Source organism: Littorina saxatilis, linkage group LG8, assembly GCF_037325665.1.
Source record: "Littorina saxatilis isolate snail1 linkage group LG8, US_GU_Lsax_2.0, whole genome shotgun sequence".
Taxonomy (NCBI): Eukaryota; Metazoa; Mollusca; class Gastropoda; order Littorinimorpha; family Littorinidae; genus Littorina; species Littorina saxatilis.
The window spans coordinates 33,889,162-33,906,052 of NC_090252.1; the positions used below are offsets into that span (position 1 = coordinate 33,889,162).

Below are 16,891 nucleotides of genomic sequence, written 5' to 3' on the forward strand. Positions count from 1 at the left end.
CACCATAACATAATTTTAAGGTGCTGTCATTTTCTTAGGTTCAGCTTTAGGCAACTGTTTCACTATCCAATGGCTTGATTGATCTGTACTAAAGCAACATTTAAAAAAAGTTTCTCCTGTCTCAATATAAGCAAAATCATTTATCCGTTAGTTACTTTACACCAAATCCAGAATCAAAGATACAATTCAACATTTACCTATTTACACTGTTTTTAAAACACTGAAATTCTCTATGGAAGTGCAGAAAAGGTTCCAGTAAATTTTCATGTCATTTGTTTTGCAAACCTTAACCTCAATCATCAGGTTATTATGTAATTTGAAAAAAGCACGGTCAGCGGTGTAGAAATTATTATTAAATCACCCTCTTTAAATATTTTTACACTTTTTTGGTCCGCAGTTTTTTGAGTTACAAACAAGAAATCGTAACAAATCCTTTTCACGATAGAATAGTCAGGTTGGTACTCCACTACAGTACCAAATGTTAATTTTACCCATGATCTGTACGTTACTTTACACCAAACAGCAAGTACAAGGTACTGAATTTACATTTAATGGACTATGCTCACATCAGTTAAACAGTATTTCTAACTTGTTTGTTCTAAGTTACCTGTCTGAAGTCAAACGAAGGGGTAACATTACAGGTTGTGCCTTTTTGATTGTGTGTACACCTTTACATAACAGGATGGTGTCAAGTAACATACAGAAGGCTCCGAAGATCTGCATGTCTATTTGATGGGTAATTTCTCTTTTATTTAGCTCATAAACCCTGAACAGACTGGTATGTGTTGTTTTTAGCATTATTATGTGCTGCATATGGTCTCAGTAAAATCCCAAGGCGATGTATGTTACATTTACACCAACATTTACCAAACAGTGGTCCTTCTGAGGTACATTTTGTCATTCAGTGTGCTTATTTTCATTATGAAATGAAGGTTTGGTCTTGCTGGTTGTTCTTAAGCACTAATAAGTTATCTTCAGTCTCTTAAACAAATGTATTGTCATTTTCAAGTATTCTCAGTATGTATGTTACATTTACACCCTTGTCAGTAGGCCTCTCTTAAATCTCTCTACATGCCAACAGGTGCAAGCACTAGGAATCCTGTGACCATAGTTTAATTACCAGGTGTCTGAGGTATAAGAAAACACACACATTTGTGTATTATGCCATTATTTAAAGACTGTGACAAAACTTGTTTGGGCAAGTATATGGGTCACTCTCCTGAAAACTGGTCAGATGTGTGACTTGAGTGCCCAAAAATAAAGTTAGTCAAAATTGAAATATTTTGGTGTGTTGGGTTTGTTTAACATCTCAACTTTCCAACACAAGGTTTTGAAAAGCAAGATAAACTTTTGGAAATGTTGTAATTTAAGATAATGTGTTGAAGGTTGCCTCGTCTCGCGTGTAACACAGGACACCATTAGAGGCACATTTGTACTCTTATCATAAAAAATACAAGTGATTATCATGCAATTTCCAATGAGATACAATAGAAATTGCTTCATAGAAGTACCAGAAGTTTCAAAATATACCATACACTTACATAATGGGGGGATTACTATGAGGACGCCAGATCAACCATTTCATCATTTACAGAAAACCTTTCCAGCAAGTGATCAGATATTGCTATCTGCAAAATTGTATGATTTAAAGAATCCCCATGAATACTTAAAACAGGAATATGGACATACTTTGAAAAATCTTGGTAATACATACAGATATTCATCAAATGACACAGAACGTCTCGCGTGTAACCATGGACACCGCAAACAAACACAGACACCAATATCAGTTAACCATGGGTTTATTTCAGTCAAAACGAAACAACTTTTTATTGAAATGTGTGTCTGCCACGCCTGTCAAGAGTTGGGACAGGCAGCACCTCAACTACTTCCTCAAACTTCACAAAAAATATCTCCTCCACAGCAGGCCACACAAACGATGATCCTTGTTTCCTAAGGAAACGGACAACCACCCCATTCCCATCCAGTGTGTCAATCTGTGGACAAACAAATGAACCTTTCTTAAAATAGAAAAATTAAAAATAGTAACTGAAAAGGTTTACATCATGAATTAAAAATACAAGGAGCAAGTGACACCAATAAACTTGGAAATGTCTACCTCAGAAAAGCAGACAACTGAAGCTCTCCATTCATACCAACTAGGGGTAATTTGGTACTTGAAATACATGTATAAATGTAATTGATTCCATATGTAACCTGCACTTACCATGCCATGGAAAGACTTTGCTAGGAATGTCTCCACAAATCAGTATGGATACAGAAAATTAAAAAAATGACTGCATGCAAGCAAAGACATTCCAGTATAATAAGATTAAGATTAATGAAAAACATGTTAAAACAATTATTTACAGTAAAAACGTACCGGTTTCTCTGATCTGCTCCTTGATCAGCATTGACTGGACTGGCAGAAAGGATAGGAGCATTAGCAGCATCCTGGCATCTGAAAAAAGTATGCAACAGTTGGAGTCAGATATTTTAATTGCTACCACAGCTTTACATCGCACATTGAGGTACATAACAGTGCATGTTACAACCGTCAAGATCCCAAGATACACACATTGGAAACCAGAGTGGTTCTGTCCTGAACACATCCTCGTAACACAAAGAAACAACAAGTCGCGTAAGGCGAAATTACTACATTTAGTCAAGCTGTGGAACTCACAGAATGAAACTGAACGCACTGCATTTTTTAACAATGACCGCAGTGAAACTGACGAGCCTGTTTAGGGCGGTAGTGGTTTCGCTGTGCTGCATAAGCACGCTTTGCTGCACCTCTCTTTGTTTTAACTTTCTGAGCGTGTTTTTAATCCAAACATATCATATCTATATGTTTTTGGAATCAGGAACCGACAAGGAATAAGATGGAATTGTTTTTAAATCGATTTTGGAAATTTTATTTTAATCATAATTTTTATATTTTTGATTTTCAGAGCTTGTTTTTAATCCGAATATAACATATTTATATGTTTTTGGATCAGAATAGGATGAAGAATAAAATGAACGTAGTTTTGGATCGTTTTATAAAAAAATAAATTTTAATTACAATTTTTAGATTTTTAATGACCAAAGTCATTAATTAATTTTTAAGCCTCCAAGCTGAAATGCAACACAAAGTCCGGCCTTCGTCGAAGATTGCTTTGCTTTGATTGAAAAATTAGGGTGTGACAGAGCCGCTTCAACTTTTACAAAAAGCCGGATATGACGTCATCAAAGACATTTATCCAAAAAATGAAAAAAACGTCTGGGGATATCATGCCCAGGAACTCTCATGTAAAATGTCATAAAGATCGGTCCAGTAGTTTACTCTGAATCGCTCTACACACACACACGCACAGACAGACACACACACATATATATACACCACGACCCTTGTTTAGATTCCCCCTCTATGTTAAAACATTTAGTCAAAACTTGACTAAATGTAAAAATGACTACACGCTGTGTAAAATCTGCTCCAGTGCGAATGAAAATGCCAGATAGTATCTGTCATAATTTCTGTCCCGCACGCATCGCTGACACCGCATGCGGAAAAGCAGCAATATGGCGTCTGCTATACGAACGAGACAGCTCTGGCTATGATGAGAGATTCAAACGCTATTTCTTGAGATTCTCAACAAAACAAATGAACCTGAACCACATGATCTAATCTTCATTAAATTACATTCTTATCCCAACTCACATAAATGCAATTTACTTCAGTCTAGTGCTAGGACGCTGAATCGTCACCTTGGTAACAAGGGGAGGTAAAAAAAAGAGCGACCTTGACCCTTTAAAATAACGAAGACTCGCGTGACTTCCTGACCTTGCCGCCATCTTTAAATCATACTCTCTTCAGCGCCCAGTGAACACGGACGTGTTTGTTTTCGCTCCGGCTTTTCAGCCGTTTTTGTCTGATGCTGCTTGTGTCAGACCCACACCTTGGTACTCGTGCACGTTCCTCTGCTCTCTACGTGTGTTTGGGGTGAGCTATTTTGATATTTTCATTGATAGTTTGACTTAGGTTTTGCCAGCGCTTAGCTGTTGTTTACACTTTTCACCCACCATGTCGGTTAGTGGTAAAAGAAAACTCTAAGCCAGTGGCGGAGCCTTCTCCTGTCAAATAAGCCTCCCCGTAAATCGAAAGCCTCTGCGAGTCTTGCTGTGATTAACGTCTCAGATCTCTTGTCAAATCTTCTTTCGATGTTGTTATTGACATGCCTGAATTTTCCATGCCAAAATTGCCTTCGGAATCTATTACAGTCGCTTCAGGTTCTAGCTCTGTTAGTAATAAGCAAGATGTCTCTGTGTTTTTGCGCTCAATGAGCTACTGTTGACATGCCTGTTTTTTTACCCATGCCAAAATTGTCTTAGTATCAATTACAGTTGCTTCAGGTTCTAGCTCTGTTGGTGATATAGCTAGATGTTTGTGCCTTTTTGCGCTCTCTGAGCGCCCAGATTTCAGCACTTTCAGCAGAATTTTCGTCGACCAAGGCAGTACTGCTGTCTTTTCCTCCTGGTATCGGGGATTCCCGTTCCCTGGGCAGGGTGCGTGTTCCTCCTTTGGCCACAGTCACGTCCGCTGACGTGCATGCGTCTTTTGATGGCAGTGACGGTTTTTCTCTTCTGCGTTCTCAGGCCTCTTCTGGTGGTCGGCCTGTTAACGATCAAGGTATTTATTCTTCGTTAGTAGCCGGGTTCTCCGGCCAAAGCGAAGATCGTATACTGGAGAGAGTAGCCACGTTGGTACGCCGCGTGTGTGAAAGCCGTCCCTGTGTGAGGCCGCTCCGTAAGCTTGAGCGGATAGCACAGGGGGAGAGCCCAGATACGTGTTCGATCTCTGATCGAACAGGGGACTGGTTGGTCACTCACCACAATGGGTGTGGCTGCTCAGCATTCCCCGCTTCCTCCCACTGTGGCGGAAGCAGTCCCTAGGGACACACCGCTTGGTGTTGTCACCCACCGCATTGCGTCCGGTCGGTGTGGCTTCACAGTGTTCCCCGCTTCCGCCCGCTGGGGCGGAAGCAGTCCCTAGGGACACACCGCTTGAGTATCGTATCCCTCGCGTGTCGTCCCTTCCGGGTGACGCTTTTGCCTGACTATTGTGGTCAGGGCGGAAGTGCGTTGCCTGGTTGCACGGATGTGCGGGATTTTCAGTCGGATTTCGGTGCTTCCGTTCAGGATGACGAAGATGCCGACTTCCGTATACCGGTTAAACTTCCGCAAGCACTGGCTTTGGCGGCGGAAGTTGTTTCACGGTATTTCGAGGAGTGTGGTGCAACACCTGTTGGTTTGTTTGCCCAACCTCCTTCCGCTTTCGGGGATTTCCGTTTCTGTTCTGAGAAGCAGCAGTTCTGTTTTCGGGAATTCCCGTTGGTAGCGTTTGAGCTTTCTAAGCTAGCTACTGTTCAGCATGGCGGTGCGTTTCACGCTGTACTGCTGTTAACAGCTCTTGGTCTGGCTCCTGTTTCAGCGCAGCCTTACCTTGCTTCTTTGTGTTTAGCCTCAGCTTTGCCTGCTGGTTCGACTAAGAAGTTTACACTGCAGCATAACTCAGTCAACTTGGTTGACTCGTTTGCCTTGCCTCATTCCACTCTTCCGGTCACACCGGAGCTTGCAGTCGGCAAGTTGGATACAGCAGAGACAGAGTAGTCCCGTTTACGGAGAATTCTGTTTTGTCTTTGGAGGAGACTGGCTTACGCTTGCTCGAGTTATTGTCTCTCTATGAGACGTTGCAGAGATCTCTGTCGAGATCTATCGCGTTGGCATTAGACTCATTCAAGTTTGGTGGCGATGCGGTAGAGAAAGATGTCACTTTTCTGTTAGGGAGGGCGGCTACAGTATAACAGTACGTTATACTGAGTCCTCTCTCTTGCTCTGAGGGAATAAGCACATGATCTTTTCGAGTTCGGAAACTTTGCAAAGATTTTTCTTGCGTGTTATCTTCTCTGCGCTTGTCAACTTCGAGTTTTGTCGTGACGCACGGGAGACTATGACGCTTCTAGCCGCTTTGGCTAAAGTCTACTGAGCAGCGGAGCCTCCCAGCGCTTTTATTGCACAGTCCGTGCACGTGTGCAGGTTCTCTTTTCCCTCTAGGATCTAAGATTTAAAGACACTTTTGAGTCACTTTAATCTTTTCCTTTCACAGAGGTTTGCTTGTCTGGTCAGCCATCGCGTGGCTCAGGTTACAAGTAAGAGGCGGATCAACTCCGCTCTTTGCCTTTTGTGGCTCATCAGGGGGGTGTTCGCACGTTTATGCTACGGTGCATCCCTCCCCATCTTCTGGGAGGGGCCGTGAACTGCTTCAGCTTGCCACTTTTGCCTCTAATTAGGCAAGATAACGAAGCTAAGCAAACACACTTAGAGTTAGACCCTCTGCCTTAGGCAGCTTTGTGGTATGTACGCCCATCTATGGTGCGGCATATCTCTTATTTTTCACCTTCTCGGGTGAAGCTGCTAAGGCCGCTAGTTTTTCGCCTCAGTGGCGGAGAAACAAGGCAAGCTGTTAAAACAATCTCGGCTTTTACGGTTTACGGAATCGCGCTTTCTCTTTAGAGTCATAAGCTTTGGGTTCCGACAAATCGCCAGAACATGTCAAAATTTTTGGCTCACGTTCTGACTCAAAATCTCTATTAGGCTTGCTGAGCTACTGTTCGTAGCCTCTCAGTCGGGTTTTTTCCGGCTAAGCCTACCTCTTGTGGCGACTTTCGTTGCGCAGCACAAAGGACTCGCAGAAATTCCTTAGTTTCAGCTTTTCTTTCTGAGAGGTTACGGAAAGAACTAAATCATCATCATGTGGCTAAACTTAGGTTTGGCACAGAAGTCTTGAGCATTGGGGTGGTTTTTCTCCCACACGCAAAAGACGGTCAGTTGTTTATGTTTTGCCAGCAAGGAATAGAATCACATTCCTTGAGGTCAGTGTTTCTACTTTGGCATTACGCCTTGCAGGGCTTTCTCCCGCGAGTTAACAGGCTACACTCTCGTTGTAGCCTTCACTGCGACGGCCCCTGGATTTTTCTTAAATTTGCAATGTGCTAGGAGTTTTCTCCTACATCGCAGAATGGTACGCATTTGTTCGCCCTGTTAGATTCTTTAGCCTTCTCGGCTAGGCCGTCGAAGTGACGTCACACGTGTCACAGTATGGCATACAGGCGCCCGGTTTTACCGCGCCTTCCCCTCTGTTTATCCGAATCGGGTTGAATCTTGGTTTTTCATTTCAGGGATTCAGCTTTGGGTACTTTCTCAGGTCTTTCTGCACGCTTTCTAAGCGTCAATTTAGGCTGAGCCAATTTCGCTCAAAGGGCAGAGGGAGGGTACAGCTTACCTTCCCCTCAGCGATTTTTCCCAACTTTAGGTTTCTAGTACTTGATTTTCCAGTTAAGGAAACCTTGGTTTTATACGGAAGCCGTATTCTATCCCTAGGCCAGTTCTCTTGCTTTGAGATTATTTTCTCAAGGTTTTTTGAACTGACTTCATGTAATGCCTCTAATGTTACGGTCATCGGGAAACTGAAATTTGAAGACGCTCACGCACCCCTCTCTCGGGATGGGAGCTTAGTCTAAGAGCGTATCGGGTTACTGATACCCTCGCGTGTCTTTCCCAATTGCGGGCTGGGCTATCACAGTACTAGCATGCAATCAGGTTTTCAATACTCCTTACGTTTCACTCCTGATTTTGCAATAGGGAAAATTTACCCTCATCTTTGTAGCCTCGGCTTAGTCTTTTTTGTTTTTCAGCAAAGGCCGTAATTCGGTCTCGTTCTGACCACCGAGGTTAAGCGTCATCGGTCTCGGTTGCTACCGGGACGGGTGACCGTTTTTGAATATGGGCCTTTCAGGCATTCTTTCTAACTTTCAAGCTGTGGCCTTATGGCTTCAGCTATTGTACTGCTGTTTACTCACACTCGAACTCAGTGGCGCTTTGCTCCCGCGAGGCATTCATTTCCGGTTAACAGAAGTTCGCCCTCTTTATTTCAAGCCACGGTGTAGGGAGATGGGTACTTTGCTCTCTCTGACACCACTCCCTTAGCCATCGAGGACAATGGTTGTATTCTCTGGGCTTGTTTTCCTATCAGAGCTTCATCCTTTTATTTGAAAGGATCAGTGGCATTCTGTCACACTCCCGCAAACGGGTCCTTCCTCCTCACTTGTTAGCCTTTTGAGATAAGGCAGTAAGGTGAAGGAAAAAGGGGGGGGGGGAGTGTATTTTGTATCTTGGACTATTCTCTTTTGAGCTCTGTCCAGACGGTTTGTTAGAACATGGGCCTATTTCTGGCCTTGCGTGAATTAGGCTATGCTTCTCCCTAATCTTGTCAGTGTGACTTGTTTAGCTCGCATCATAAGATGACGGGTCTCTTTCTCAGAGAGACCATATACTGGATAGGGTTCAATACAAAAGACCACATCAAGACAAGTCCGGGTCTTTTGGTTTCGGAGTTTTAATGCTCCACATGTTTTGAACCGCTGCATTCTGCTAGCCTTCATAAACTTTACGTGAAACGTTCTTCCTTTTCTCCTAGCTGCAGCGCGCAGAGGTAGCGAGATTCACACACTCTTTGGCTTACAGCGTTATGTAGGTTTCAATAGAGGCTCTCTACCTCACTCTGTTTCCGTCCAGACTTTTTGTCAGGCATCAACAACTAGGACAACCATCTCTGATGGTTTTTATAGTTTTCCTCTTTCTAAGATTCTTGCCATAGGCGATCCATTGTTATGAATCTGATCAGTTATCTCATTATGCTCCTTCCTGTCCTTTACAGGAGGTTTGAAGGTTCATAAGCAAAACTACTCTTATCGTTTTTGATCACAAGGGTAGACAGGGTCTTATCTACGTTGGTGTTCAAATTAGTAGGATATCCCGAGGTCCCTGACTTCTACTGGATATCGTAGGAGCTCTCTATCAACCTTTACCTGCGTGGCTTTTGCAGCGCGCGGCGTTACGGTTCTAACGCGCTTCCAGCAATGGTTGCAGCTGGGTATATTTTTTTGCCTAGCTTATAGATTGAGCAGCCCACCGCCTTTATTAGCAATCTGCATTTATGTGAGTTGGGATAAGAATGTAATTTAATTATAAATTTTAATAATAAATTTTAATTTGATTATATACTTACCCAACTCACATAGTGAATACCCTCCCACCTGCCCCGCTTTTGAGGGTTTTGTGGTTTCCTAAAAAAAGAGGGGTTTTTCTGTTCGCTTTCGATCGTATGAGTATGATTCAAAGATGGCGGCAAGGTCAGGAAGTCACGCGAGACTTCGTTATATTAAAGGGTCAAGGTCGCTCTTTTTTTTAGGGTTACCTCCCCTTGTTACCAAGGTGATGATTCAGCGTCCTAGCACTAGACTGAAGTAAATTGCATTTATGTGAGTTGGGTAAGTATATAATCAAATTAAAATTTATTATTAAAATTTATAATTTAAGAAAATAGAAAATAAACTAACAAGAGGTTCAAAACAATCATAAAAAACGAAAACTTCTTTTCACGTTGGACTGTACCTAGATCTACTCTACCCTTGAATTTGCCACTTGGTTGCGTTTTTCTGACAGAAAGGCATTTTTTTTCGAATTCAGTTTGTAAACATGACAAAATCATATTAGTGGTTTAAGTTCTACACGCTAAATAATAAAAATAGAGCCGTCGTAAAGCTCAAACTTACCTCAAAGGTTGTGATCACATGTACCGTCTCGCACGTCTGTCGTCAACTTTGGCGCGGACCCCGCAACAACAAAGTTTTCCTGCGTCTAACCGCGTGCTCGATTGTACGAAAACACATTTGCACCGTGTAACCCCCGCAGGGACTCCCTTATATTCATGCGCGAATGGGTTGAAAGATCGCAAGTTTGCCAGAAAATAGTTCTGCAATGTGCTCACACGTATCGCAAATTTTCGGACACCACTTGCAGATCTATCAGAACATCTCATTAAACTTGCTTTACAGACTCAACTTGAATCTCATTCAATCGCGATTAACGACATCGAATATTTTACTATGTCAGAGTAGAATTATCCATCCCCTGAAACAGTATGCACAAGTTATGTTTGGGCATGGCGTTGAAGCTAAAAATAGGACACCAGGCGTGACGTGCGAGACGACTTGTTTCTACAATGGTCAAATGCAACCAAGTTATTATCGAAAGATCGTTTGGGCGCATCGGGCGGGTGAAATCAAATTCATACACAGGAATTTGCAACAATTGTAGAAAAATGTGTACTTTGACGAGACAAACCCAATGCTGGTGTGTCGAAGAAGACAGCCACAGCGGGCTTGTTCGAATCAAAGTATCACACCATATCTTCAACGTATTACCAATACCTGTCCCAATATAGACCAGTTGGTCTAAGAGGACGTTAAACCCTTATAGTCAGTCACACATGACACAATTCGCTCGAAAACGCATCAAAAGTATGTTAATTGATTAAATGAAAGTGTACTGTCCCTTCAGAGTGTTACTTATATCTCTGGTGTTGTAATCAAAAAGTAGTCACGTAACACAAACAACAGAAGTATAACTCTGTGGAAGCTATTCTATCAAACTCTCAAAAAGAGTGCTCTTTCTTTGCCTACTCTATGACATTTATTTCAGCTTTAGAAACACTTGCATTGAATGGGAACGCAGAAAAAGAAAAAGAAAACACTTGCATTAAACTTTTGATATCCAAGAAGATTGAAATATTCATTCCAGGTGGGTTCCAACTTTCAATACAGTAGTGAATAGGTTTACAAACAAAGGGTACAGCTAGTATATGAAATACAGAGAAATGGATCATAGCCGCAGTAAGCTGAAAGAAGGGGGTGAGTTGAGGTTGTAAGTACATGCATGTATATGTATAGTCATGATAACGTTAGACAGTGGTTGTAGATTAGTGCTCAGAGCAGGATTATTTCCTTCTTGTTACTATTGCAGGTCAAAAAGACCCAACAAAGATGAGGGGAAAGGTCAGCTCGATGCCGTCTTGGTGCCTGAGCGTAACAGAGAGAATAATAAACAAGGGAACCAAAAATCCTCCCCAGAAGCTGGCCCTGCAGATGAAACTGAAATAAAGGCCTTGCTGGCAAAGCCAGAAAACCTAGAAGATCCGCAGACAGATACTCTCTCTCATGGTTCTCCCAAGCAGACGGTTGGTGTTTTTTGCTCTTGTTTTGTTGATTTTGCTCCCTTTGGTTTTTTGCTTTTCAGGGTCTTTTGGCATCATTGAATATTTGATTCTTGTCTGCAACAATTTTCCTCTCGGAAACATTCAGCCTTTACCCCTGAATAATAAAAACCAACTACTGTCCGTAGTTATGTGATGTTCAGGTAACAAGACCTGTACATCTTATTTACCGCAGTAACTTCTGCTCATGCAGCAGCATGGAACACTCTTCCTCTTTGACCTGGGAGAGCGAGGTGAAAGATAGTATTTATGTGAGTCAAGGCTTATTACTTGTTAAAAATTTACACCATTTTTTAAAATGGCAGACGTGCTCATTATTGTTGATATATGAACAACTGGGAGAGGGGGGAGGGGGAGAATTACGACTGAACAGTAAATAAGTCAAAACTGTAAATATTATGTTCCACAATTGCCTCGTTTATGGGGCTTTTTAACTTGTCAAATCGACAACTGCACATGTGGGAGAGAACGCTTTATTGTGAGTTTTGAACATGGCATAACGTTTTGTCTTATAGCTGGTCCCTGTAGATATGCACGACCAGGACGTAGTCACACTTAGATCAAACACTAGGGTTACCACCAGTAGTGGAGCTTCAGGGGAACCCCCACAGTCTACACCAGGCATCAGTACTGCTTCCCTGACTGCAGGGCAGGTTGGTGGTAACCGTTTGAAGACATATTTAGTTGTTTTAATTGCAGGTACTATTCTGAACCTTACAGTTTCCTAACCCCAGGAGGTATAGGTCTATATATATGCACCTGTGATCTAAAAACGGATAACTTAACTGTCTGTAGTTATGCTGTGTTCCAGTAGCAATTGACATGCACTGTCTTCTATTTACCGCAGTAACTTCTACTCGTGCTCCAAGCACTCTTCCTCTCTGACATGGGTGAGGGAGGTGAAAGGTTGCAACATCCCTTGCTACTTTACATTTCTGGTTTTTAGTGAAATATTTCTTTTATATTGCAATGAAGATTACATTCCCTAACAGAGTGGAATAATGGATTATGTATCGATTGAACATTGAATTTTCCTTTTTAAGCTATGTGACGTCAGAGTCCGACAAAAAAATCATATTTAGGCGGCTAAGTCAAGACTATACATAAGAGTGCATGTTTGCCTGCATTTAATCTTAAAAAGCAATATAAATTCTAAGTAAATTAAATGTTGGCGTGAAAAAGTTAAATGCACTGGAAACATAATGTACAACCAGTCAAAGGTACCAGCAAGTTGATTTTTAGCTGGGCTTATTTGTGCTGACTTTGTATCAACCTTCTTGCAGTGTCCGTGTCAGTTAAGGTTTGTACTTTTTTTCGAAACTGTATCAGTTTTTAAACTGGCTGACACGTTCACTATTGTAGATTAATAGGGCGTTTGGGTTGTATGGCCTGTGTGTGTGTGTGTGTGTGCGTGCATGTATGCGTGTGTGTGCTAAGTTGTCTCTTGGCCGACATCCTCCATAAGATTCTCAGAACTGTAAATCATTCTATGACTGACAAATCAATAAAAGACCATATCAAATGATATTTTTAAATTGCCTCAGTTGTGTAGCTGTTGAACCTGTCTTAAGGTGCTGCGTTTGTGGTAGAGTATACTTTATTGTGAGTTTTCCACACAGCATAACTTTTTATGTCACAGGTTTCTGCAGATGTGCATGACAATAGCGAAGGAACTGACACCAGAGCAAAGGGGGATAACCTAAATTCTCCACCAGTCAGGATTAATGCTCCCAAGACTGCAGGGCAGGTTGGTGATAAATTGTTTAAAGAAGTAAAATTGTGAAATAGTTGATGCTGTGTTCCGGTAACAAGACATGCGCTTCTTGTTACCACAGTAACTTCTACTCGAGCACATAGCCAGTGAAATATGTCCATTGTATACTACACGTCGTACAAAACTTGGCTGATACGTTTGAGTGCATATCTCTGTGATGAGACCGTTTATTATAAAATCAATTATTAACGTGAATATGAAAAGAAAGGCTGTCCGTTCTCCTACTATATTCAACAAACAGATTGATTTGACAGCAGGCATTGTCTGTATAGTACGTTGAACCTTCAACAGAGACACTCCCAAAATCAAATTCACAAAAAGGATGGTTTCTGTGTTAAAATTGACTATAAATCTAACAGCTAAAACGGAACATGTGTTATCACAAATTACCGAAAGTTTAAAGGCAATACGTTGTGGAGTTTCTGAAATCATAGACCTATATTAGATAGATAGGAAACTCCTTCACTCCGCCTGCGAGGATGGTCGCCTACCGCAGGAAAAGGTAACTGCGTATGCCACGAACTGTCCGCGGTAGTGAAATACCGTCCCTTGCAGAGCTCTTCTCTGCCGGAGATACAATTTAACCGATTCTGTTCGGCTTCCTGTTTACATTTTAGCGCTTGTTGTGGGATAAAGGATGTCGACAAAAGAGGATTTTCTGAAGTGGGACGACTTGCCACTGGAGTACATTTTTGGAGAATTTACGGAGGATGATGTGGAGTCGAGTGAAAGCGGTTCTGAACCTGAAAGTGACGAAATCGCAAGCGAAACGGTTCTTCCGCCTCCTGCAAAGCGTCAACGTTCGTCTGCGAAGAATTTCAAGTGTCCCGGTTGCACCAACAGTTAATAGTTATGCCTCTATCAGCAGTTTCAGAAGACATGTCACCAAGAAGCACAACAAGCCACATTTGAAAGGTAAGACTCCATATATATCTTCGCGTGTGCGTATGTGGTTCATAATTATTATCATAATAATATATATCTAACTGAAACACCTACCCTAATAAAATAAAAATGTAAGTTATTATAGTATTACATGGAATACCAATTTAACATACCAATCACAGTAAAACCGTGTTATCAGTGGACCTTGAAGCCCAACAGATTAATGCATCTCCTGAAAGCAGTGAAGTAGGAATTTGTGAATGGGGATTTCTGTTATAGTAGACATCTGTTTGGGAACCTGCATACTTACAGAACATGTTCATTTTACTTTTTACATGATGAGCAGTAAACATGAATTGTGCAGTAAACATGAATTGTGCTGTGTATTCTGATGTTGAAATTTACCTGACTGCATTCATTAAGTTGTATGTTATCATTCTCTGTTTCAGCCAGTGAGCATTGCATTGACAACAGTGACGCCCAGTCTGATGCAGTTGCAGTTTTAGACGGACTGGTTGAGGGAGACTGCTGTGACGCTGAGAGGAACACCCGGCTAAGCAATGCAACCTTCAGAGACCTGGTCATCAACGCTATTAAATTACATATCTTACCCAACTCACATATAGCAATTAACCCTAGTTCAGTGCTGGTAACGCTGTACGCGTCCCCTTGGTAACAAGGAAGGCGCCTCTAAAAAAAGAGTGACATGAGACCCGTAAGGGTGTCTAAGCCAGCCCGGAAACGAGACTGCCTTCCGTATGCGCGCGCATACACCGCCATATGCAATTCATTCCAAAGCTCAGCGCCAGTGAGACTGGTCGCATTTGATGTACGCTCCGGCTGTTTCAGCCGTTTTGACTTAGTCTTTTGACTTTGTTGTTCCTCTTGGTATCTTCTTGCATCTGGACTTCTCTACTGCTGTTGAGGTGAGGTCGTTCTTGTTTATTCTTGATTTTGGCAGCGTTGTTGGCCGCTTTTTGGACTTGCACAATTTTTTCACAATTTTTTCGTGAGTCTTTGTTGTGTCATGGCCGACAATGCCAAGAAGTGGTGTACGCCTAAAAGGTAGCTGCTGCGCCCACTTCTTCTAAAGAATCTTCTAGGAAGACTAAACAATCCGTTTCTGGTGAAGATACTCTTGCAAAAAATCTTTTGATGTGTTTGTTGATTTGCCCGCTAAGCCGGTAGACAGACAGCGGCCATTTTGTCGGCTAAGCCGGTTGACAAGACCGCTCACGTGAATAAACCTGCTAAGGGGGATTCTCCCCCTGTGGTGCCGGGGTTGGCATCCGCTGATGTTGCTGCTTTGTTGTTATCTCTTAGTTCGCAGGTGTCTACTTTAGCGGCCGAGATTACTTCGACGAGAGCGGAGCTTCGTTCTCTTCCCTCGGGTGTGGCTGGCGTCTCTTCGCTTGCCAGCGTGCGCTCGTCTCCTGCCACTACAGTCACGAGAGCGGAGGTGCATGCCTCTCAGGATGAGGAGATTGTGCCGTGTCCGCTTTTGGGTTCGCATTCCGGCGTTCCGTCTCGTACACAAGGTATGTCTGCTGAGTTAGTAACCGGGTTCTCCGGCCAAAACTCGGCACGTGGTCAGGAGCGAGTAGCCTCAGGCGCATGGCGGCCGGGCGAAAGTTCTTATCTCTCGGCTGACTCAACCCGCTTTGGCGGCCTTTCAGTGGGGAGTAAGAGCCCTGGTACACGTAAGGAAGTTCCACTGCACTCTGCTCAGTCTGGGGACGGGGGCGAGTGTGTGTGGCTTCCGACCCCGCCCTCTGGGCGGGGGGTAGACAGTAAAGCTGGTTCTCTGCTAGACAATGGTGTCAGTACGGGAGTCAGCTTTCGGATTGCATGGTAGTGCAAGACGACTGGTTTACTGTGTGCAAAGCTAGGTGGTGCTTGGATCGACCAGGAGTGTCTTTCTGGGTGTCACCTTCCTGATTGCGATTGCGAGCATGAAGGAGAGGTTAACGAGGGTGCGTCCACGGTGGTGGACGACTCCCAGCTTACTTGCCGTTCAAGTTGTCCAGCGCAGTGACGTGGGCAGCGGAAAACGGCATTTAGGCACTGTGTGCGAAACTAGGTGGTGCTTGGATCGACCAGGAGTGTCTTTCTGGGTGTCACCTTCCTGATTGCGAGCATGAAGGAGAGGTTAACGAGGGTGCGTCCACAGTGGTGGACGACTCCCAGCTTACTTGCCGTTCAAGTTGTCCAGCGCAGTGACGTGGGCAGCGGAAAACGGCATTTAGGTATTGTGGAAGTTGGTGATTCTGGGATCGACCGCGAACGGCTTGGCCGGGAGCGTCTTTCCGGGGGTCACCTTCCTGATTGCCATTGCGAGCATGAAGGAAAGGATAACGAGTGCGTCCACGGGGATGGACGACACCCAGCTTAACTTGCCGTTCAAGTTGTCCAGCGCAGTGACGTGGGCGGCGGAAAACGGCATTTAAGTTTTGACCGGAAGGGGTGGTTGAGAACAAAGGGGTAACTTACTCCACCTCTATCTGGTTCCGACTTCTGGAAGTTCGGAGGAACAGGATGTTCGCTTCAGCTTCCTGGATTTGTTGTCCATTGCCCTGGAGTTGGCAATTGGCCGCGTGTAGCCGGGTTCTCCGGTGAAAGTGGTGTACGTTCGCAGGAGGAATGTGGCACGCATTTTCGTGGCTGGGCAACGTAAGCTTCCGCCCTGGGGGCAGGAGGTTGTTGGTCTGAGTGATTCTTGGATTGACCATGCAAGTCTCTCTGGGGGTCACCTTCCTAACTTTGTAACCAAGTAGGAAGGAGAGGATTGTGAGGGTGTGTCCACGGTGGTGGATGACACCCAGCTTAACTTGCCGTTTAAGTTGTCCAGCGCAGTGGCCTGGTCAGTGGAAAACGGCATTTAGGTTTTGACAGGATTGGGGGGCAGGTAGCGAACGGTAGGGCTGGTTCTTTGTTGGACAGTTAAGTCAAACAGGGAGTCAGCTTCCGCGATCCGGATTGCACGGTTGTGCTTGATGGCTGTTCAGATAAAGGTGCTTACGCATTACTGAAGAGCCCTGATTTTAGGTTCCGTTTCATGTTAGCAAGTGCAGTGGTGCTCG

At 43.4% G+C, this 16,891-nt stretch overlaps 2 protein-coding genes and 2 long non-coding RNA genes across 6 annotated transcripts in view; 2 read left to right on the top strand and 2 right to left on the bottom strand.

Moving 5' to 3' along the window:
• The window catches only part of LOC138973373 (uncharacterized), a 458,327-nt gene that overhangs the window by 292,634 nt on the left and 148,802 nt on the right, over nt 1–16,891 (bottom strand). The gene's annotated exons all lie outside the window — the stretch shown is intronic.
• The window catches only part of LOC138973367 (hemicentin-1-like), a 486,299-nt gene that overhangs the window by 223,829 nt on the left and 245,579 nt on the right, over nt 1–16,891 (top strand). The window lies entirely within an intron of this gene.
• LOC138973359 (uncharacterized) lies at nt 1,787–10,084 on the bottom strand. Its single transcript, XR_011457986.1, has 3 exons — nt 9,654–10,084; nt 2,384–2,461; nt 1,787–1,997 (listed from the first exon to the last, which is right to left on the bottom strand). It is a non-coding gene; the product is annotated as an uncharacterized lncRNA (long non-coding RNA).
• Nucleotides 11,673–16,891, top strand: part of LOC138973360 (leucine zipper protein 2-like) — a 62,017-nt gene continuing 56,798 nt past the window's right edge. The window contains exons 1-2 of the mRNA XM_070346082.1: nt 11,673–11,805; nt 12,792–12,899. Of these exons, the coding sequence (XP_070202183.1) occupies nt 11,683–11,805; nt 12,792–12,899 (231 nt within the window). The 5' untranslated portion in view covers nt 11,673–11,682. The remainder of the gene's footprint in view (nt 11,806–12,791; nt 12,900–16,891) is intronic.